The 25,846-nt window shown below is 32.8% G+C and overlaps 2 protein-coding genes across 3 annotated transcripts; both read right to left on the reverse strand.

Moving 5' to 3' along the window:
- Positions 1-1,113: 1,113 nt before the first annotated feature.
- On the reverse strand, positions 1,114-25,393 carry LOC132712789 (uncharacterized). Of its 2 annotated transcripts, XR_009623352.1 has the most exons (5): positions 23,997-25,393; positions 23,099-23,132; positions 22,732-22,779; positions 18,938-20,776; positions 1,114-3,368 (listed from the first exon to the last, which is right to left on the reverse strand). XR_009623352.1 is itself a non-coding variant. In XM_060695227.1 (4 exons), exons 1-4 carry the CDS (start codon positions 25,230-25,232, stop codon positions 20,379-20,381), a joined length of 1,716 nt encoding a protein of 571 aa, XP_060551210.1. In that variant the 5' UTR covers positions 25,233-25,393; the 3' UTR covers positions 16,729-20,378. The 2 variants fall into 2 exon arrangements, 1 of the variants encoding a protein (XP_060551210.1); XM_060695227.1 differs by lacking the exon at positions 1,114-3,368 and having other exon boundaries at positions 16,729-20,776.
- Positions 3,362-10,490, reverse strand: LOC132712788 (uncharacterized). The gene is made up of 4 exons (XM_060695226.1): positions 8,270-10,490; positions 7,334-7,367; positions 6,954-7,001; positions 3,362-5,254 (listed from the first exon to the last, which is right to left on the reverse strand). The coding sequence occupies exons 1-4, from the start codon at positions 10,166-10,168 to the stop codon at positions 4,857-4,859; spliced, it is 2,379 nt and encodes a 792-aa protein (XP_060551209.1). The 5' UTR covers positions 10,169-10,490; the 3' UTR covers positions 3,362-4,856.
- Positions 25,394-25,846: the final 453 nt, after the last annotated feature.

The following is a 25,846-nucleotide window of genomic DNA, read 5'->3' on the forward strand; positions in this document are numbered from 1 at the left end:
ATATCCATCCAAAAGATTCATCAGGCGGGTCGCCAGAAGCGGGATGTGCCCCCTTCTGTTTGGGGGGTTTGAAGGGAGGCGGTAGTGACCCTCATCGCCAAGAAAATTTTGGACTTGTGAGAGGCTAAAAATGACCACATGCCGATCATAATTTAACGTGTAACCTACGCTGAAAATCCTTTGACATTGAGTAGTTGCAGCACTTTGCAATCAATTTTGATGGAACAAATCAACGCAAAATAGTGATGTTTGACAGTTTTGAGATGTCCCCTCATTGTCATGGTAACAGGAAATTTACGACTGAGCATGTCGTTACAAAGGCAATGGTCCAGTCAACACTTGTGCCAAGTTTGATTAGTATCAAAGCATTTTGATAGTTTTATAGCAATTTGATCTTTTCAATGAAAACAGCCATTTTTCACAAAATGCCCATGAAATAATGTGTTAATCTAACCCGGTGTTTGACGTATAATTCTAACTTACACCCTTCCTACATTTTCATGCAAGTCAATTAATTATTCATTGAAGGCAAATTAAGTCTCAGAAATGAATACATTTTTTTCTGTAGAAAGGTAAAAAAACATGCTTTATAATAATGATTGTTTAGGAACAAGTGAGATGTTTATCACTGGAAGAAAAATAATTCCTAATGTGAAATAATTTCTGATAAAGGTAGCAGTACATGCAGTATATAAACAAAAAATTTATCTTCATGTTTTTTCCTCTTTTTTTGGGTGTGTGGGGGGGGGGGGTAACATCGCACCAACACAGTTAACGTAATATGGCAACTTTCCAGTTTTACTAGTGGAGGAAGACCTCAGGTGCATATCCGTGCATTATTTCAGGCACGATCTGGCATCTCAGTAGAAGCACCGATATTTCGTAAGCTAGCTGAATAGCCTCATTTCATAAAAGAATACAAAGTCCCGGGCGGAAATCGAACCTACAGTGGCAAGGGACATGTGGTTGGAAGTCGACGACTTTAATCGCTCGGCCACGGACGCCCAATACAAATACTCAATCACTGTAAATTACAAATTGCAAAAACGCAAAAGAAGCAATAGATGGCTCAGATATAACTGTAACAGGACATAAAAATAAAAAGCCTTTTATTTTAAAATATTAGCATTTTATTTGAGAATTGATAAGCAACGAAGACCAAAGGATTGGCACTAAAATGGCAAACAGAAAGTTCCATACTCAAGGTTGAATGATTATATCTGCGATTGTTACTTGAATTAACCTCTTCAGATTTAAACGTGCAATATTGCTTACTTCGGTGCTTTAGGCGTGCACTAAAGCATGCAAAAACACTGCTGCCCACAAGCAGGGTTTACCTCACAGATACTGTGCAATGTGTTCGTTCTGATCTCGTTTGGTACTAGTATTTTGTTATGTTTTCATTATGCATTATTCAATGAACAGGGTATAAAATAAACAGATGCCACATATTTTTTAAAATGACCATGTAAAAATAAAAAAAGAACAACAAAGAACAGGAAAAAAGATACAAAAGATACCTAAAATATTACATTGTTTAAGAGTAACTTTTACCATACTTTCGAGTAAGATGACTTCCTTTTATCATTTTCTCACATCATATTGTGTTACTTTAAGATCTATTAAGCCTCAAAAATGCGATTGTTTATGTTTCCCAAAAGCATTATTAAATAATGTAATTACAGATTCAGAAATGCCACTCTTTTAACATGCCATATACGAGTACATAGCTTGACAGTACCCAGCTTTTACAGAACAGAGCAGAACAGAACAGACTTTAATTTACAGATTTATACATATGTACATCGTCTTGTTAACAAAAGATTTGATTAGACATAGTCACATGGCATGCAAAAACATTCAAATCATAAACAACATGTTTAAATAAATAAACAATGATTAAAGAGGACAAACTTTATGCAAGAAGATAAAAACAATTCAATTATGTTTAGAGTTAATGATTGTGTTTCTCAACGGTAAAGATTCTTTGATATATTTTGATAACTTAATTAAAACAGTTTTACTTTGCGTTGAAAGTAGATCTATAAATTTAAGCACAGAAGGTCTAACATAATAACATTTTTTAAGATACTGCATTCGAAGACTATTAAAACAAGGGCATACACATATAAAATGATATTCATCATCTATGTCAAATGTATTGCAACATAGACAATATCGCTGATCACGAGGTATATTATTCCTATTGTATCTCCCAGTCTGTATTCTTAAAGGATGTACAGATAATCTAAATCTACAAAAATAATATCCATATTTACAAGGCAGAATATCAAGATAACTTTCATAACCAAAATTAAGCTTAAAATTATTGTAATTAAACAAAACTGGGCTACGTTCTAACGTAGCTGTCCATTCTTGTATTAAAGTGTCTATAACTCTACGTTTAAAAATGATAGGGAACACTTTTGATTCAACGCAATTTTCATTAAAAATTTCAGCAAAACCATAATTACAGAGTAGCTTTTCAACATTTGAATTCAAATTGCGGTGTCCTTTATTACAATCAGATAAACCATCTTCATACATAGTTTTTAAAACAATATTATCAGTGTTTTTCAACTTACGCCAAAACTTGACAATTCTTACGTAACGAGTCATATACAGCGGATAACGCCCCAACTCACCATATACTGCAGCAGAACAAGTATTCGTTCTAACATTAAGCAAACGTTTACAAAATTTTAAGTGGATTCTTTCCAATTCTTTAGATTTCGTGTAACCCCAAATTTCAGACCCATATCCTAAAATAGACCAAATGAAAGCATCAAATAATTGACATAATATCTTAGGTTTAAGATCAAACTTTTTACAATTGTAAATCAAAACATTAAGAGCTTTTAAAGATTTCCCTACCAAGTGTTCCGGTTAAGCGAAAAATTGCTTGTATAATTAAAAAACAGTACCTAATTTTCCAAAATAATTAAAAACATTCACAACTTCGTAAATTTGGCCATCATAGGTCCAGTTCTCATTTTGCAATAACCCCCCTCGTTTTCGAAAAAAGAATTACTTTTGGTTTGCTTGTATTTACTTTTAATCCCCATGTAGAGCAATATGAATGTAAAAGATCCAAATGGTTTTGCAGTTCCAGTGACTTGCCTAAGACGGCCATATCGTCAGGAAATAACAATAAAATCAAAATAACATCATCAAATGAGAGTCCTGATTCATGATCAGTTTGCAAATATAACTCTAAATCCTCTACAAAGAGAGAAACTAAAATTGGTGAAATAACCTCCCTTGTCGTAATCAAATAGCATAATAAAAATAATCAGAATAATTCGAACAAGATTTGACACAAGATTTAACTTTTTGATACATGTCTCATATAATACGCAGCAATTTACCTTTTATTCCTAATTTATACATTTTCAGCCATAGTGCATTTCTATATATACTGTCAAACATTTAATCATATCGACAAAAACAACATATAAACGTTTATTTTCATTAACAAATTTTTGAATTAATGACATAAGAACAAAAATTGCATCGGTAGTAGAACTCCCTTTACGGGAACCAAATTGTGCATCTGAATATGATATTGTTACTTTCACAAAAGGATTCTATTTTAACATTAAGTAGAGTGGTAAATAATTTTGACAAACAACTAACTAATATTATGCCTCTATAGTAATTGACGTCATCAGTACGTCCCTTCTTATGAAGATGGATAATAATTCCCTCTGTCCATTGTTCTGAATAAAAAAATAGAGTTTAACACAACATTAAATATATCACATATATGGGCACCTAAAATATCGATGCTTTCTATGAAGTATTCATTCATTGAACAATCACTACCTAATGATTTTCCACGTTTAAACATTTTTACGGCATTTTGAACTTTATTTAAAATAATCGGTTTATCTAACTCATCATACTCATAGAGTATTTGTCTCATCAAAACAATAATCTTCACAAAATTTTTCAGCCTCAATATTGTTACATTTTGATAAATCATTACTTAGATTAGCAAAATATTCTTTAAATATAGCTATTGGAATATTGCTATTGTCTGCAGTCGACTTATTTCTAAAATATTTCCAAAACTGCTTCGGTTTCCTTTTTTTAAATTTTCTATATCGAACATCTTCTTACAATAATATATTCTTTTCTTTTTGCGAAAATACTTTTATATTCCGTTTTATATTTACACAAATTTATTCTGTTGATATCATTATTATTTCTATTAAAACCTTTAAAGCATCTAAATACAAAGTTCTAGCATTGATACATTCTCTATCGAACCAGTCAGAGTAATCTATACACGAGCTATCACTTAAATAGACGTTATCGTTAAAACTAAAACATTTACCAAATACTATTAATGAATCTGCTACATTGTGTAACACAGATGTTAAACTATTTAATATACTATTTACACTGTCACGGTTGGACAAATCAATATTATCAATAATACTGTTAAAATTTAAAAATAAAAGAAATGACTTTTGAATAATCTTCACATGAAATAATGAAATAAATGAAAAATAAATGCGTTGATTGAGGTCAAATTTCTCACAAATAAAAATATCACAGTTGATTTATTTTAAAAATCATTCAATACACATTTAATCACAATAAACAAGACAAACCTGAAAACATATTATGATGTTATTCCGCACAAACGCAACGTTTTAATGACAATGAGAGAGAAAAAACCCTGTCATTTTAAAAAGAACCAAACATGCCGAAGTTGTACGAAATTTGCCGAAGTTATACAAAGTTTATCGAAGTTTTGATACGAATTAAGTTTGCCAAAGTTATACGAAGTTTGCCAAAGTAATGCGAAGTTTACCGAATTTATACGAAGTTTGTCGAAATTAAGGCAACTAAGTTGCTACCATGAACCATCCAAATAGTGTATTTTCAGGAAGTAAATATTGTGGATAACGTAATTTTATGAAAAGTCTGTCGCCTTTCTTTAAATGGTGAATTGATCCAAGCTGATTTGCATGTCTGACGTCACCAGTAGTGTTAGTAGGAAAACATCTTTGGACTACTTCATCTAGTGGACTTTCAGTGTCATCCTTTTTAGTTTTATAAATTGTATGTACGATGGTAAACTCTTCTGACTCGTCTTTGTATGCCGGAAGTTTATAATGTACTCGGCTGTACACATAATAATATCCAGTTTTTGGAACATTTATTTCGTCGTCTGTAACATTGGATCTTATTTTCCCAACACCTGGCATTTTTTGCCAAATAATTTTTGTATGATTTTTGTTTCCTACAAATAGAGAAGAAAAATAGATACGCCAATGATGATTAACGTTTACAATTTAAACGAATTTTGTTTGTTTTGTTTGGTTTGGTTTAACGACGCACCAACACAGTTTAGGTCACGAAATAGGAAAGATTATTTTGGCTAACATCGTGTGTTTCAATACATGGCTATACTACCCATATTTAATATATTTAATCAATAATACATGTATATACCAACATGAGGTGTTCACATCTGTATTATATTTGTGATTCAGTAACATAAATATGGTATTTATATATATCAAAGAATACAATTGTCACAAGGTGAGAAAAATGTGCAGCCTGACCTGGACTCGAACCCGGAACCCTCGGAATACCGTTCCGCGGCTCTACCGACTGAGCCACCTGGCCGCTTACACATCTTCTCCCCTAACTAGTGAACAGTTCTGAACCGTGACACAATATTTATCTGTTACATGAAAAATGTATTTTGTATACCAATACACCGCTTATATATATGGAACGGTATTAACGCAAAAATTACGTTACATTGTGCTTTCTGACTTGTACATCTTGGATTCTTACTATTACATTTTGCATTATGACATACACACAATGATTATGACTTGTACATCTTGGATTCTTACTAATACATGTTGCATTATGACATGCACACAATGCATTTTGGCTTGCACATCTTACATTATGACTTGCACATTTTGCTTTAAATTGCACGAATCGTTCGTTTTTTGACTATCTTCAAATTTGTCTACGTTAAAGTTATATGTTTGATGCTAAAATCAGTTCAGTTTAATTATAATGATCGTAAACTGTCTACATTTAATGTGTACAAAAATAGGAAACCTATATGTTAATCGATTATACATGTATAAAAAATACATGAAAGCACGCACTGTATGCAATACAACAAGGCAAATTGCAAACTACACTCTTTTTTACGACAGAGGGCGCATGTTCGGAAACATGTATGGGACCATACGGAAATTACCGAAAATATACGAGTATCCGGAATATCGATCACCTTCCATACCCAAGCACTTCGAACAACTGTTCTATTATTTAATCATTTTGTTGATAAAAAATAATTCTAAAATCACTGATTTGGAAATTTGCAACTTTCAATTGTAATAAATATAATTTAAAACTTGAAATGTTTTCACGTTAGAAAAAAAAGAGTAAAGTAAGGGAAACAAAGATTAAATTTTTGCGTTAATACCCTTCCATAAATTATTTCCACAAAGTTACCGATTTATTGTACAACAGAATAATAATGAATAGACCCACCATAAATTATTCCCGATTTTTGATATTTACCAATAAATCATAATGTTTTAAACACACCGATAAGGAACCGAACATATTATTAACCTAAAATCGATAGAAAAATTTCCGATCAGATAATGGATCGATACAATTATAAATTAACCCAAACCGATAATGGATCCATAAATTTAATATTACCGATACCATTATGGTACCAAGAATTATATTAAAGAACACCCATTATTACACCAACGGTGTCATGTTAAAATCTAGGGGCCCTCAATGCATTATTCCAGTCAGAGATGACACCTTAATACATCAACCGACCTCCTTTAAGTTCATATTTTCTCTCGTACACGAACTCATAAAATTTTAATTTCTAGAACAGGTCAGGTAACATGGTAAATGACTGAGTAAAAGGAATCATATGAACTTACTTGTCGTGGCAGCTCTCAGTTGAATGACAGGAACATTTGCTTTTTTCTCTGAAAACCAAAGTATAAAAAATTTAAAACATGATCAGGTTGAAATGCATATGATACATTTAACGCTCAAAATAGAGAGCGACACCGGTCGGTCTCTTCAAGAAATTGGAGAAGACGACATATCTTTGGATAATATATTTTCAACATTTTGATACTGATACATATTAAATTTACAAATAACAGCTCTGAATTCTTATAAATTACAAAGGATAGTTCGAAATTTACGCCGTGTTAACTAACATTCTAAACACTCTAACAGTTCTAAATTAATCTCGTAAATACACAAGGATTAACAACTCTTCTGTTTTTGTAATATTGTACATAATACATACCTGGTGGCGGAACACCTGCTATATCATCCACAATCTGTAATAAGAAATAAATTAAATGTGATTATGGTTTAAAACCAATAAATCCAAAATATAACCAATCATCCTGTTATATTTTCCTTTCTAAGAGATCATTGACTCCAGCACGTCAAGTGTTGAAAATTGAGTACCGCTCAATTAGGTGCTAGGGGGCGTGACGGATATTGCACGCCATTTTATGCCATGTACAGACTCACAATTTTCTTGTTATTTTGTTGTTTCAGTGCTTCAGGGATCGCCCCCTTTGAGGAGTCTGTGATAACCACGTGGTAAATGTTTTAAAACAAGTGGTAAACAGAGTAGTTAATTTACACATTAATATGATGTATGATATAGATAAGACCGTATGACTGTACACTGAAATTATGGCATTGATTAGTTTCGAATGACGTACTGAAAATGAACATTCTTCATTAACTGATTGGATCTACTATTTCGAAAAGGAATACAAGGCCAGCCTTAAAATTATCCTTGTTTAAGGCCAGGTTTTGGTAGAGTATGTAGGTACTGTAGGTAAAATATTTTATTAAATGAACATACATGTATATGAATTACATGGATTTAAAGAAAGAAGAAAATTTGACTGGTTCAGTCAAGAAGCAAAATATTAGAAGTTTTATACCTAGTTAGTATATTTGCAATGGAGAGTTAAAAACGATAGCATTCTCGGTGACTTTTCTCCCCTATTCTCCCCTATTATTATTTTTAGTTTTATAGATTTTTTTGGGTAGGTACATTGTATAGGAACGGGAAACAAACAAATTGATATATTTTATGTTTTGGCTGAATTTGAAGAGTCGTTATTTAAATATCGTACAGTATATTACCTGGATTTCCTGACTTGCTCACTATACTGGCGCATGTTGAGGCCATAGGTTGAAAAAAAGGAAATAAACTCACCTCCAGAAGTATTGGTAGTAATTTTTCGGCCGACTTAATACAACACTGTCCGTCTTTGATGGAAACTTCACTAGAATTCACCACTTCATTTAGATTGTTGCATTTCACACAGAACTCGGAATGCACTGCACTGGCAAACTCTCCTCCTTCGTTCAGGTTCGCGGCTTTACTAACTTCTTTTTCCTGATTTATGGCAAAATATACGTAAGGCAGTCCGAATGTGTTCAGCAGAATGAGTATCACATTGAAAATCAGTAATATATAGAACCCATTCCGGTAAAACGAATTTTTGCAAAAGTCGAAACATTTTTTCTGGCCTTGACTTATATTAAAAGGTTCATTATCCCGCATGACATCAGCATATGCGTTATATTTATCGCCAGAATTCGCGGACATGTTTTTCGCCTTTCTTAAATTGTTCCTGTGAATTTGTGTTTCAGTCACCGGATGTAAGTAATTTGAATCATTTGAAGTCATGTGTACAACTGTTTGTACTGGAGGATTATTATTTAACATATTTTGTGCTGCATTTTGCGAATTAAGAGACTCGTACAGATGACTATCAGACCGGTTCTGTACACTATTAACGCGCAAATATGTCGCACTCTGAGATCGTCTGCTTTGAAGAATTTGTGTTTCAGTCACCGGATGTAAGTAATTTGAATCATTTGAAGTCATGTGTACAACTGTTTGTACTGGAGGATTATTATTTAACATATTTTGTGCTGCTTTTTGCGGTTGAAGAGACTCGTACAGGTTTTGTACACTATTAACGCGCAAAGATGTCGCACTCTGAGATCGTCTGCTTTGAAGAATTTGTGTTTCAGTCACCGGATGTAAGTAATTTGAATCATTTGAAGTCATGTGTACAACCGTTTTAACTGGAGGATTATTATTTAACATATTTTGTGCTGCATTTTGCGATTGAAGAGACTCGTACAGGTTCTGTACACTATAAACGCGCAAATATGTCGCACTCTGAGATCGTCTGCTTTGAAGAATTTGTGTTTCAGTCACCGGATGTAAGTAATTTGAATCATTTGAAGTCATGTGTACAACTGTTTGTACTGGATGATTATTATTTAACACTTTTTGTGCTGCATTTTGCGAATTAAGAGACTCGTACAGGTTCTGTACACTAGTAACGCGCAAAGATGTCGCACTCTGAGATCGTCTGCTTTGAAGAATTTGTGTTTCATTCACCGGATGTAAGTAATTTGAATCATTTGAAGTTATGTGTACAACTGTTTGTACTGGAGGATTATTATTTAACATATTTTGTGCTGCATTTTGCGATTGAAGAGACTCGTACAGGTTCTGTACACTATTAACGCGCAAAGATGTCGCACTCTGAGATCGTTTGCTTTGAAGCTGTTGAGCATCATTCCGTCTGATAAGTTCGTCTAATAGTATTTGCCTCTGAATATCGTTCTCATGACCGTGAATTTGCGAGGTTTTGTTTCTCCTCAGTTTTGATTGAAAAATACAATTATTTCGGTCACATGCTTCGTCAAAAGGTTGTTTATTGTATGAAAGAGCAAAAGTGTCGAGCCTACTCTCTGTAGCTCGATGGCTGTTGTTTGTTCCAGCAAAATTATTATCATACTGTCTAGGATTCAATTGCTGTGCCGGCGTGTCTCCTTTCACTCTTTCCTTTTCAAAGGTGTCGTCATCATCAATGCTCCATGAAACTTGGTGTTTTCTAGCAGGTTGCCTCTTAGCACGTTTTGTTTGAACAAACTGATTAACAGAAGAGGAATCGGAGTAGTTGTCTGTAAAATTACTAGATAATTCAGTGGTCTGAGTAACATTTGAAAGGTTTGTTATTCCAGACGATTGTGAGACCTCACTCTCCAATCGCCGCCTTTTTGTCTTTGATTCTTCTCGTTTCTTATTCATATTCAAGATTTTTAACACATTTATATATATCTATATCAAAGAGTTTTTTTTAGTTTTTGTCACTTAAAACATACTGTTGTTGTAATATGGACTTTTTCCAACCCATCTATGACCATTTGATTTAAGTTCAAGCTTCTCCTTGTCTTTTGGTTTAATTTCAGTTTCCAGAAATTAAGATCTGTATTTCCATAATTCTATTTATTTTTGGTTGCATTTGCACGTTATCTCATGAAACAGACTGTTGTTATTTCTCAAACCTATTTAGATTCGATATTTGGCTTTCTCTCAAGAGATTTCTGAAAATACAGGTTATAAATTGAGGTATGCATCATTACATATCACCTAATTCTCTGACATCTTTTTAAAATAAATATAGAAATATATATCTTGCAGATCAAATACATTTCTTCATAACTATTTCTTTATGTTATACATTGTAAGATTTATTATGCATGTATATTTTTTCAGTTATTTGTAATTAAAAATTGCATGAATGATATTTATGATTCAAAAACGTGTGTTTGTCAAGACCAATCAAATTGGGTTTGTTGTAGGACCAAAATTGATTCACTCAATGGAATAGTTTGATAATGTTATTTTTTTGTCAATGATGATGGTAATGTTGTAGCTGTTGTTGTTTGTAGGGGTGTTGATGATGATGTTGTTGATGATGATGATGATGATAATGACGTCAATACTGATGAAACTATTTTCAAGAGTTTATTTACGGTCCGTTAGTGTATGCGTCTCTTTCGTATATACCTAAAATGTGATGTCTATATTTACTCCTAACCATTGCTGTAGCCAAACATGATATCAACTTTTGCCAACAGTAAAGAGACCACGCTAGCTTGTGATGTAAACATTATTATGTTATATATTTGAAAGGGAAGTTTAACAAATTCTTTAAAGGCACATGCCAGTAATTTGATATTTTTATCACTGAATGTTTGTCATCGATACTTCGACACAAAACGGAAAAAAATACTGCACCAGTAAATTGAACCGAAAGAGAATAGCGGAAACTTTACTTTTTTAATTTTCAAACCCCCGCCCTCTGGGGGGGGGGTAGATAGAACATTAAAGCAAGCTACATGCACACGCACTACGATTTAGACCACCGCATCGACGTAAAGCCTGTTTTGGGTATTTGAATGTATCCATGCAAGACAAAGATCAGCTGGCGTATCAGTTCAAGTAGATATTGGAGCCAATATAACCCGATGCATACATACATTACCTAGTACGGAAATTAAAATTCCGGATGATTTTCAATGTCATAATCATTTCAAGTTAATTATAATTTGAAATGACTTAGCATATGTTTACAATCATTACACTGAAAATCAGCTATTTCCAGAAGAGACATTGCATGGTAACCTTTTCTGTCCATATATATTATCATATCCGGATTTGGGCCCGGGACGATGGTTGTCATATGTTCCCTTAACTTTCCTTCATAAGACCGCGCATGTACATGTCATTTAATCTCGGGAATTATTCATAATAATCCCGGATCAAGTGTAGTTCTACCATGTGGGTTTTCGGCGTAAACAAAAACAGAGAGTGTTACCTTTGATGTATATATGACAGTTAAAGCTTTGGTACAAACATGATTGAACATATGCCCGACAATCATAATCAATTTAAATGCCCACTGATAAACGAATGCGGATAAATGCCAACAGACATTCGGTTTTTACAACCATAATAATAATGATCAATAAGTATATAAATAATGTACTGTTCACTTTTATATCTATAAATTTACTTAAGTTGGACTTTAATTCGATATATTGGAATCAACTTAGTCTACAACTTTTAGCATTAAATTACTACTTGTTTTGTGTATTCTTACTATTGTGTTCGAGGTTCTAATCAAAGGGGACAGACGTTGTCATATAGATACATATATAAACATATATTTTTATCGTCATAAGTGCTTTAGTTTTCTGTACGAAATCTGCTGTGGTCATAGTATTATTCCCTGCGGTCCGGAGACCGCAGGGTATTGGTACGCGTTTAACTTTTGAGGCATGGAGGAGCACGTGACCTGTTTTCGGTACATGGAGGAGCATGTGATCTGTAAACCGTACATGATTGGTTAATTGATCTTTTCGAAAACCTGGCTAAATACCGTCTGCCGGTCCGTTACGGATTTACCTCTAGGGAATTAGTCAGAATTACACCTAATTAAGAACAAAAAAACTATTACGTGATATTTCTGATTTTCTATTATCATTTTACCGTTTAAGGTGGAAAAACTTGAATGATGTGAACATTATCAATGTTTCTTTCATATGTATCTCCAATTTTACAAACAATAAATTGTTTATACTGAAAATCTACAAAGTTAAAATATTCGTAGTGGCATCTGCCATAATAAATAGAGATATTTTCTGCGTAAACTTGTGTGTTTACTTATTTTTTTTTTTTGCTCATTTAATCATTTTCTTCAAAAGAAATAATTGTTTTATGTTCAACCTTCTCCGGTCATCAACAATCGCCAGTTTCCAAAGACCTTCTTCTATATTGATCGATTATTGTCGACTAAATTCCTGATACAAACGTTTATTTATTCCCCCCCCCAAAAAAAAAAAAAAAAATATGTTGAAAATAGTTAAATGAAATATCTTTATCTCATTAAAAATGTTCCCCGCAGGAAACCATTTTACTTGTTTTTACAATAGGTTAAACTCTTACATTTGGTTTGCTATTTCTAATCATGGTGATGCAACTACATAGTTAGGTTAAGAAGCAGACGCTTGTTTTGGTTGAGTCTATTTTGTTTTTTTAGGGGGTGAGTTGTCATACACAAATTTACAATTTGTTTGCATGTATTTTTTTCCAAACAAACTTTGAATTGCAAGTATTTTGTCATATCTTTTCGGCAGAGGAGGGCCAGGCATTTTCGTATCGTAAAATGGCTGCCATTTACAGTATCAAGTGATTATCCAAGCACCACCGCGACTTAGCGCGGGAATTATAAATATAGCTAACCTCGGCTGGAAAATACCTTTTTTCTTATTTTATTGTAATAAATATTTACAAACTGTGTCTTTCGGGGTTTTTTTTATCAATATATAACCAATTATGATGTTTATATGAATAAATAATCATATCTCAAATCTGCGACTGTGACTTACAATGAAATTCTACCTTACCAATTCTACCAAAAAGTCTTCACAAAAAGTAGAATCTAGTATGCAATCGTACCTATATTACATATGAATGTATGTAATATTTTTTTTGTTTATCAACCCCTTGTATTACTGCATGCTTTAACGCTCAGGAAAAACGCTCAGAAGAAAAACGATGGAAACAAGTCTGTAGACATACATCAATTTAATAATGCTATGAAAAATCAGTACCTTTTTCTTCCATTTTCATTTCATCTTAACATTCCTTTCACTTCATTTTCACTTTTAATTTGCAGAATAACACAACAAAATACAAAGTATACCCAGATGTAAGCTAACTATAATACCCCATGAATATAAACATAGACGATAAACGTGAAAGGTTTGCGGTTAACCCGGCGCGATTTTTATTTGTTTGGGTCGTCAGACCAAACAAATAATGGTAGCGAAATTTCAGACCCTGATGTGCTTAATTGCAAATACCGAAAGTAGTCCATACTCCTCAAAGCGGTTACCTACCTTTATATGTACACAACCGCCGAAAAATTAAGGGGAGATCACTGCGTAAAGATTGTCAAATGACAGGCTTGATAAATGATTATTTACATCAGTGTTAAGCATCAGGTTTACCGTGAACAAAATATATCGAAATTAATAACGGTTACAAACCCTAATTTGGAATAATATGGTTTTCTTCAGGCTGTTATCTTGGTCGCGGGTTTTACACGCTCGTTTTTTTTCAAATCCCAGTTAAGGCAACTCATCTCATTTTGTTTTTTGTTTTTGTTTAATTGTTTATGCAAAATAAACATTGAATTGAATAACAGTGTTGCAATTAGTCTTATAGCAAATTTACTATAGTTATAACACTGGAAACAGCATTGGTGACACTTTACAAACAAATTGGTTTATAATCTCACAACCTTCACATTTCTGACATTCTGAGACCAAAACGAATTCAGCGCCTTCTGTGCTTTGATTATCTATATCACTCTATATTTCCCCTATATCACCCCTTTATCGTTTAAATAAGAGACAATGAAAGCTAAATGTTCAAAACTTTAATAAAATAAGATAACTGATTTACCCAATCAAAACAAGTTTTTTAGATGGATAAATGAAACAAAAATAAACATAAAAAAGAAGAGTAAATATATGCATAGGTTTACGTACCTGCAATGGATTTACCCCTCCCAAAATTTTTAAACGATATAAATGTCCGTCTGCTACGACGAAATGCGTGTAACAACTGATACTAGTCTAAAATAAAATAGGGAAGTCCCGAAAATATTCACGTATCTGTAATGGTATAATATTACGCCCTCGTGATATAATTCCTCGCATCCGAACTCCAAACAGTGATGTTATTGAGGGATAAAATCACTGTTTGGGAAATATTATTTCTTAGGCAATTTTAGCAAACTTTAATAATTGGATCTTCGAGGTCAAGGTCATTTTAATGTGTTGGATGGTCCAACCAGAACATTTATAACCTGTGTTGGTATCGCCTGTTAACATACGATATAGTTTTTTTTTCTTCGTTTTTTTTTGTTTTGTTAATTCAGTATAATGACGCGGAAACCCTCTCTCAATATGTATATACTGCATAACTAATCGGGGGCCCCGCTCGAGATCTGGGTGGGACATGCAAATTATATAGTCTCCGTTTAGTATTGAACACTCCCACAAATTTTGATTGAAATCCAGTCAGTAATTGCCGAGAAATTGCGCAGAAACAAAATTCGGACGGATGACTGATGGACTGTTAGACAAACGGACAAAAGCAGTACCTCCCACCTCTCGATCTCATAATTATTATATACGTTGAAATATGACTCTTTTTCAAAACGTCTTAAATTAAGTTTTTTCATATATATGATCAGTACATGTTCTGGGATTGACAAATATACATTTATTTTGCACCCCAAGTGTCTGTGAGATTAACACATGCATGAATCAAAAGTCCTTGTCAAGATTCGAACCCACAGTGGTGAAGGCCAATTGTTTTGAAGTCAACGACTTTAACCACTCGGGCACGGACACCACAGGACTGTATTTTGTATAGGTTTTCTAAATCCTATCGTATATCAGAACAGACATCGTGATAATTCACGTGCGTTAAGAACTTCAACTTCCCGACAGTTCAGTTCAGTTTACATTATATATAGAAAAATCAGGATCGGTTTTAAAGCGGAAAAAATGTGCGTAGCCAATGGTGTGTACTTTCAGTATAATGACGCGTTGATGTGAAAAATGTAGACCTATTATCAATCACTGGTAAAATGGTTTACTGATTTTATAAGCCGACACCTATTAAGTTTGTTGTTGTTGTTGTATTGTTTTTTTGTAAAGCCTTACATTTAAAATGTGATATTGAAATAATATTATTCGCATTAATGTGTTTAAAGATACTCTTTTTGTTGTATATATCCATCCAAAAGATACATCAGGGGGTCGCCAGAAGGGGGATGTGGCCCCTTATGTTTGGGTAATAATTTAACGTGTAACCTACGCTGAAAACCCTTTGACATTGAGAAGTTGCAGCACTTTGAAATCAATTTTGATGAAATCAACGCAAAATAGTGATTTTTGACAATTTTGAGATGTCCCCTCATTGTCATTGGAACAGGAAATTTAAGACTGAGCATGTCGTTACAAAAGCAATGGCCCAGTTAACATTTGTGCCAAGTTTGATTAGTATTGAAGCATTTTTGATAGTTTTATAGCAATTTGAACTTGTAACTGGAGACTTTTCAATGAAAACAGCCATTCTTTACAAAATGCTCATGAAATAATGGGTTAATCTTACCTTGTGTTTGACGTATAATTCTAACTTACACCCTTCCTACATTTTCATGCAAGTTAATTATTCATTGAAGGCAAATAAAGTTTCAGAAATGAATTCATTTTGTCTGTAGAAAGGTAAAAACATGCTTTATAATAACGATTGTTTAGGAATTAGTGAGATGTTTATAACTTGAAGAAAAATAATTCCCAATGTGAAATCATTTCTGATAAAAGGAGCATTATATAAACAAAAATTTATCTTTATGTCTTTTTATTTGGGGGGGGGGGGGAGTAATACCGCACCAACACAGTTAACGTAATATGGCGACTTTCAAGTTTTACTAGTGGAGGAAGACTTCAGGTGCACCTAAGTGCCTTATTTCAGACACGACCTGGCATCCCAGTAGAACCACCAATATTTCGTAAGCTAACTGAATAGCCATCTAACATGAAAGAAACCAAAGTCTCGGGCGGAATTCGAACCTACAGTGGCAAGGGACATGTGGTTTGAAGTTAATGACTTTAATCGCTCGGCCACGGACGCCCCATACAAACACTCACTCACTGTAACTGTACAAATTGCAAAAACGCAAATGAAGCAATAGATGGCTCAGATATAACTGTAACAGGACATAAAAATAAAAAGCCTTTTATTCTAAAATATTAGCATTTTATTTGAGAATTGATAAGTAACGAAGACCAAAGGATTGGCACTAAAATTTCAAACAGAAAGTTCCATACTCAAGGTTGAATGATTATATCTGCGGTTGTTACTTTAATTACCCTCTTCAGATTTAAACGTGCAATATTGCTTACTTCGGTGCTTAACACTGCTGCCCACAAGCAGGGTTTACCTCACAGATACTGTGCAATGTGTTCGTTTTGATCTCGTTTGGTATTTTGTTATGTTTTCATTATGTATTATTCAATGAACAGGGAATAAAATAAACAGATGCCACATAATTTTTAAAATGACCATGTAAAAATTAAAAAAGAACAACAAAGAACAGGAAAAAGATACAAAAGATACCTAAAATATTACATTGTTTAAGAGTAACTATTACCATACTTGCGAGTAAGATTACTTCCTTTTCATTTTCTCACATCATATTGAGTTACTTTAAGATCTATTAAGCCTCAAAAATGCTATTGTTTATGTTTTCGAAAAGCATTATTAAATAATGTATTACAGATTCGAAAATGCCACTCTTTTGAGTACATAGCTTGACAATATCCAGCTTCTTTTACAACACAGAACAGAAAAGAATTTTATTTACAGATTTATACATATGTACATCGTCTTGTTAACAAAATATTTGATTAAACATAGTCACATGGCATGCAAAAACATACAAATTATAAACAACATATTTAAATAAATAAACAATGATTAAAGAGGACAAAATTTATGCAAGAAGATAAAAACAATTCAATTATGTAAAGAGTTAATGATTGTGTTTCTCAACGATAATGATTCTTGGATATATTTTGATAACTTAATTAAAACAGTTTTATTTTGCGTTGGAAGTAGATCTATAAATTTACAGATTGTCTAACATAATAACATTTTTTAAGATACTGCATTCGAAGACTATTAAAACAAGGGCATACACATATAAAATGATATTCATTTTCTATGTCAAATGTATTGCAACATAGACAATATCGCTGATCACGAGGTGTATTATTCCTATTGTATCTCCCAGTCTGTATTCTTAAAGGATGTACAGATAATCTAAATCTACAAAAATAATATCTATATTTACAAGGCAGAATATCAAGATAACTTTCATAACTGAAATTAAGCTTAAAATTCTTGTAATTAAACAAAACAGGGCTACGTTCTAACGTAGCTGTCCATTCTTGTATAAAAGTGTCTATAACTCTACTTTTAAAAATGATAGGGAACACTTTTGCATCAACGCAATTTTCAATAAAAATTTCAGCAAAACCATAATTACAGAGTAGCTTTTCAACACTTGAAACCCAATTGCGGTGTCCTTTATTACAATCAGATAAACAATCTTCATACCTAGTTTTTAAAACAATATTATCAGTGTTTTTCAACTTACACCAAAACTTGACAATTCTTACGTAACGAGTCACATACAGCGGAGAACGTATAATGCAGCAGAACAAGTATTTGTTCTAACATTAAGCAAACGTTTACAAAATTTCAAGTGGATTCTTTCCAATTTTTTAGATTTCGTGTAACCCCAAATTTCAGACCCATATCCTAAAATAGACCAAATGAAAGCATCAAATAATTGACATGATATCTTAGGTTTAAGATCAAACTTTCTACAATTGTAAATCAAAACATTAAGAGCTTTTAAAGCTTTCCCTACCAAGTGTTCCTGGTTAATCGAAAAATGCCTGTATAATTAAAAACAGTACCTAATTTTCCAAAATAATTAAAAACATTCATAACTTCTAAAATTTGGCCATCAAAGGTCCAGTTCTCATTTTGTAATAACCCCATCGTTTTCGAAAAAAGCATTACTTTTGGTTTGCTTGTATTTACTTTTAATCCCCATGTAGAGCAATATGAATGTAAAGATCCAAATGGTTTTGCAGTTCCAATGGTGACTTGCCTTAGATGGCCATATCGTCAAGAAATAACAATAAAATCAAAATAACGTCATCAAATGACAGTCCCGATTCATGATCAGTTTGCAAATATAACTCTAAATCCTCTACAAAGAGAGTAACTAAAATTAGTGAAATTACCTCCCCTTGACGTAACCCAATAGGCTAATAAACATAATCAGAAAAATTCGAACAAGATTTGACACAAGATTTAACTTTTTGATACATTCTCATATAATACGCAGCAATTTACCTTTTATTCCTAATTTATACATTTTCAGCCATAGTGCATTTCTATATATACTGTCAAAACATTTAACATTAAACAACATATAAACGTTTATTTTCATTAACAAATCTTTTGAATTAATGACATAAGAACAAAAATTGCATCGGTAGTAAACCAAATTGTGCATCTGATATGATATTGTTACTTTCAGAAAATGATTATATTCTAACATTAAGTAGAGTGGTAAATAATTTTGACAAACAACTAACTAATGTTATGCCTCTATAGTCCCTTCTTATGAAGATGGATTATAATTCCCTCTGTCCATTGTTCTGCATAAAAAAACAGAGTTTAACACAACATTAAATATATCACATATATGGGCACCTAAAATATCGAAGCTTTCTGTGAAGTATTCATTCATTAAACAATCACTACCTAATGATTTTCCACGTTTTAACATTTTTACGGCATTTTGAACTTCATTTAAAGTAATCGGTTTATCTAACTCATCATACTCAGTATTTATCTCATCAAAACAATAATCTTCACAAAAAAATTCAGCCTCAATATTGTACATTTTGATATATCATTACTTAAATTAGCAAAATATTCTTTAAAAACATCTATTGGAATATTGCTATTGTCTGCAGACGACTTATTTTTAAAATATTTCCAAAACTGCTTCGGTTTACTTTTTTTTTAAATTTTCTATATTGGACATCTTCTTACAATAATGTATTCTTTTCTTTTTACGAATAATACATTCCGTTTTATATTTACACAAATTTATTCTGTAGATATCATTATTATTTCTATTAAAACCTTTAAAGCATCTAAATACAAAGTTCTAGCATTGATACATTCTCTATCAAACCAGTCAGAGTATTCTATACACGAGCTATCACTAAAATAGACGTTATCGTTAAAAGTACAACATTTACCAAATACTAGTAATGGATCTGCCACATTGCGTAACACAGATGTTAAACTATTTACTATTTACACAGTCACGGTTAGACAAATCAATATTATCTATAATACTTTTAAAATTTAAAAATAAAAGAAATGACGTTTGAATAGTCTTCACATGAAATATGAAATAAATGAAAAATAAATGCGTTGATTGAGGTCAAATTTCTTACAAATAAAAGGTATTACAGCTGTTTTTTTTTGAAAAATCATTCAATACATATTAAATCACAATAAACAAGACAAACCTGAAAACATATTATGCCATTATTCCGCATAAACACAGATTCAACAAACGTTTTAATGACAATGAGAGAAATAAAAACCCGTGTCATTTTAAAAAGAACCAAACATGCCGAAATTGTACGAAATTTGCCGATGTTACACAAAGTATATCGAAGTTTAAATACGAAGTTTGCCAAAGTTATACGAAGTTTGCTAAAGTAATGCGAAGTTTACCGAATTTATACGAAGTTTGTCGAAATTAAGGCAACTAAGTTGCTACCATGAACCATCCAAATAGTGTATTTTCAGGAAGTAAATATTGTGGATAACGTAATTTTATGAAAAGTCTGTCGCCTTTCTTTAAATGGTGAATTGATCCAAGCTGATTTGCATGTCTGACGTCACCAGTATTGTTAGTAGGAAAACATCTTTGGACTACTTCATCTAGTGGACTTTCAGTGTCATCCTTTTTAGTTTTATAAATTGTATGTACGATGGTAAACTCTTCTGACTCGTCTTTGTATGCCGGAAGGTTATAATGTACTCGGCTGTACACATAATAATATCCAGTCTTTGGAACTTTTATTTCGTCGTCTGTAACATTGGAGCTAAAGTTCCCAACATCTGGCTTTTTTTGCCAAATAATTTTTGTCTGATTTTTGTTTCCTACAAATAGAGAAGAAAAATAGATACGCCAATGATGATGAACGTTTACAATTTAAACGAATTTTGTTTGTTTTGTTTGGTTTTGATTAACGACGCACCAACACAGTTTAGGTCATGTGGTGCCGAAATAGGAAAGATTATTTTGGCTATCATCGTGTGTTTCACCACCCATATTTAATATATTTTATCTAATAATACATGTGTATACAAAAATGTGGTGTTCACATCTGTATTATATTTGTGATTCAGTAACATAAATATGGTATTTATCTATATCAAAGAATACAATATTTATCTGCTACATGAAAAATGTATTTTGTATACCAATACACCGATAATGTATATGGAAGGGTATTAACGCAAAAATTACATCTTGTCTTCTTACGTTACATTGTGCTTTCTAACTTGTACATCTTGGATTCTTACTATTACATTTTGCATTATGACATGCACACAATGCATTCTGGCTTGCACATCTTGCATTATGACTTGACATTTTGCTTTAAATTGCATGAATCGTTCGTTATTTAACTATCTTCAAATTTGTTTACGTTAAAGTTTTATGTTTGATGCTAAAATCAGTTCAGTTTAACTATAATGATCGTAAACTGTCTACATTTAATGTGTACAAAAATAGGAAACCTATATGTTAATCGATTATACATGTATAAAAAATACATGGAAGCACGCACTGTGTGCAGATTGCAAACTACACTCTTTTTTACGACAGAGGGCGCAAGTTCGGAAACATGTACGGAACCATACAGAAATTACCGAAAATATACGAGTATCCGGAATATCGATCTCCTTCCATACCCAAGCACTTTGAATAACTGATCTATTTTATAATTATTTTGTTGATAAAAAATAATTCTAAAATCATTGATTTGGAAATGTGCTACTTGTCATTGTCAGCTGGAAATATAATTTGAACCACACAGTTTCAGTAATAAATATAAAAATTGGTTAAATCGTTTTGTATGTATGTTTACCTTATTTGCTTCATAGTGGAAATGGAAATTTTAAAACAAAGGGACGTAACTTGGTAAACTGAATCCGAACCGCAATACGGACTTTACCGAGAATATAACTATAGCGCCACCTGTTGGCATAATTTGGGTGTCACATATTATTACACCAGATGTCGCGTCGTATTATGCTTGCTGCATTCGGCTTTCGGCTATGCGTCATTCTATCTTATGACATTCGTCATTCAAGCTGAGTAAATAGACCTAAATACAAACAGTTGCAGGTTAAGTAATTGAATTAATATACCAGATCAACAAATGAATAATAATTGATCGTTAAATAATGATATCAGCAGACAATTAAGCAAGACGCACACAACAGAAAGCATAATGTGCATGTAAGAAAGCAACATGTAAAAGTCAGAATGCAAGATGTACAAGTCAGAATGCAAGATGTACAAGTCAGAATGCAAGATGTACAAGTTATAAAGCAAGATGTAACGTAAGAAAGCAAGATGTAATTTTTGCGTTAATACCCTTCCATAAATGTATACCGTTTACCGATTATGTTTACAGACAGAATAATGATGTATATAGACACAACGATAATGTATTCCGATTTATCGATATTTACCATAACATCGATAATGTTTACAGACACACCGATAATGTATACCGATACACCGATAATATATACCTACACATCGATATTATATACCAATACACCGATAATGGATACCGATACAATTATAATATATACCGATACACCGACAATATACACCAACGGTGTCTATTGAGTAAAATCTCAGGTGCACTCTAATGCATTATTTCAGCCAGAGATTACACCTTAATACAACGACCGGCCTCCTTTAAGCCAGCCTGATAGGTTCATATTTTCTCTCGTACAAGAACTCATAAAATGTTTATTACTAGAACAGGTCAGGTAACATGGTAAATGACCTAGTAAAAGCAATCATATGAACTTACTTTGCGTGTCAGCTCTCAGTTGAATGACAGGAACATTGGCTGTTTTCTCTGAAAACCAAAGTATAAAAAATTTAAAACATGATCGGTTTGAAATGCATATGATACATTTAACGCTCAAAATAGAGAGCGAAACCGGTCTGTCTCTTCAAGAAATTGGAGAAGACGACATATCTTTGGATAATATATTTTCAACATTTTGATACTGATACATATTAAATTTACAAAGGACAGCTCTGAATTCATATAAATTACAAAGGATAGTTCGAAATTTACGCCGTGTTAACACTCTAACAGTTCTAAATTAATCTCGCAAATAAACAAGGATTAACACCTCTTCTATTTTTGTAAGATTATACATTATACATACCTGGTGGCGGAACACCTGCTATATCATCCACAATCTGTAATAAGAAATAAATTAAATGTGATTATGGTTTAAACCAATAAATCCAAAATATAACCAATCATCCTGTTATATTTTTCTTTCTAAGAGATCATTGACTCCATCCAGCACGTCAAGTGTTGAAAATTGAGTACCGCTCAATTAGGTGCTAGGGGGCGTGACGGATATTGCACGCCATTTTATGCCATGTACAGACTCACAATTTTCTTGTTATTTTGTTGTTTCAGTGCTTCAGGGATCGCCCCTTTTTCAGAATTTTGAGAGGAGTCTGTAATAAACACGTGGTAAATGTTTTAAAACAAGGGGTAAACAGAGTAGTTAATTTACAAATTAATCGGATGTATGGTATAGAAAAGACTGTAAGACTGTACACTGAAATTATCGCATTAATTAGTTTCGAATGACGTACTGAAAATGAACATTCTTCATTAACTGATTGGATCTACTATTTCGAAAAGGAATACAAGGCCAGCCTTAAAATTATCTTTGTTTAAGGCCAATTTTTGGTAGAGTATGCAGGTACTGTAGGTTAAATATTCTATTAAATGAACATATATGAATTACATGGATTTAAAAAAAAGAAGAAAATTTGACTGGTTCAGTTATGAAGCAAAATATTAGAACTTTTCTAAAAGATTCTCGATGACGTTTCTCCCCTATTCTCCCCTATTATTAATTTTAGTTTTATAGATTATAGGAACGGGAAACAAACAATATTTTATGTTTTGGCTGAATTTGAAGAGTTGTTATTTAAATATAAAACTTAAGTTGCGTACAGTACATTACCTGGATTCCCTGACTTGCACACTATACCGGCGCATGTTGAGGCCATAGGTTGGAAAAAAAGAAGAAATAAACTCACCCCCAGAAGTATTGGTAGTAATTTTTCGGCCGACTTAATACAACACTGTCCGTCTTTGTAGGAAACGTCACTAGAATTCACCACTTCATTTAGTTTGTCGCATTTCACACATAACTCGGAATGCACTGCACTGGCAAACTCTCCTCCTTCGTTCAGGTTCGCGGCTTTACTAACTTCTTTTTTCTGATTTATGGCAAAATAGACGTAAGGCAGTCCGAATGTGTTCAGCAGAATGAGTATCACATTGAAAATCAGTAATATATAGAACCCCTTCCGGTAAAATGAATTGTTGCAAAAGTCATAACATTTTTTCTGACATTGACCTATATCAAAAGGTTCATTATGTTGCATGACATCAGCATATGCGGAAGATTCATCGCCAGAAATCGCGGACATGTTTTTCGCCTTTCTTAAATTGTTCCTGTGAATTTGTGTTTCAGTCACCGGATGTAAGTAATTTGAATCATTTGAAGTCATGTGTACAACTGTTTGTACTGGAGGATTATTATTTAATATATTTTGTGCTGCATTTTGCGATTGAAGAGACTCGTACAGATGACTATCGGACCGGTTCTGTACACTATTAACGCGCAAAGATGTCGCACTCTGAGATCGTCTGCTTTGAAGCTGTTGAGCATTATTCCGTCTGGTAAGTTCGTCTAATAGTATTTGCCTCTGAATCTCGTTCTCATGACCGTGAATTTGCGAGGTTGTGTTGCTCCTTAGGTTTGATTGAAAAATACAATTATTTCGGTCATATGCTTCGTCAAAAGGTTGTTTATTGTATGAAAGACCAAAAGTGTCGAGACTACTCATTGTATCTCGAAAAACTCTCCGATGGCTGTTGTTTGTTCCAGCAAAATTATTATCATATTGTCCAGGATTCAATTGCTGTGCCGGCGTGTCTCCTTTCACTCTTTCCTTTTCAAAGGTCTCGTCATCATCGAATTCGAAGTTCCATGAAACTTGGCCTTTTGTAGCAAATTGCCCCTTAGCACCTTTTGCTTGAACACTTTGCATCTGCTGGATTGTGGCGCCATTTGTTGTACTCAGATGTCGGCCGTTGCGAGCGTCAAACTGATTAACAGAAGAGGAATCGGAGTTGATGTTTTCAAAATCACTAGTTAATTCAGTGGTCTCAGTAACATTTGAAAGGTTTGTTATGCCAGACGATTGTGAGACCTCACTCTCCAATCGCCGCTTTTTCGTCGTTGATTCTTCTTGTTTCTTATTCATATTCAAGATTTTTAACACATTTAAATATATCTATATCAACGAGTTGATTATTATTTAGTTTTTGTCACTTAAAAAATACTGTTGTTGTAATATGGACTTTTCCAACCCTCCTTTAACCATTTGATTTAAGTTGAAGCTTCTCCTTGTCTTTTGTTTTAATTTCAGTTATAAATTGAGGTATGCATCATCACATATCACCTAATTCTCTGACATCTTTTTAAAATAAATATAAAAATATATATCTTGCAGATCAAATAAATTTCTTCATAACTATTTCTTTATGTTATACATTGTAAGATTTATTATGCATGTATATTTGTTCAATTATTTGTAATTAAAAATTGCATGAATGATATTAATGATTCAAAAGGAGTGTTTGTCAAGACCAATCAAATTGGGTTTGTTGTAGGACCAAATTAATTCACTCAATGGAATAGTTTGATAATGTTATTTTTTGTCAATGATGATGGTAATGCTGTAGCTGTTGTTGTTGGTAGGGGTGTTGATGATGATGATGATGATGATGATGATGACGTCAATAATGATGAAACTATTTTCAAGAGTTTATTTACGGTCCGTTATTGTAACGCATTAACAGCTTTCGCCTCTTTCGT

The sequence above is a fragment of the Ruditapes philippinarum genome, unplaced genomic scaffold, assembly GCF_026571515.1.
Source record: "Ruditapes philippinarum isolate M1 unplaced genomic scaffold, ASM2657151v2 ctg10782_1_1_1_1, whole genome shotgun sequence".
NCBI lineage: Eukaryota > Metazoa > Mollusca > Bivalvia > Venerida > Veneridae > Ruditapes > Ruditapes philippinarum.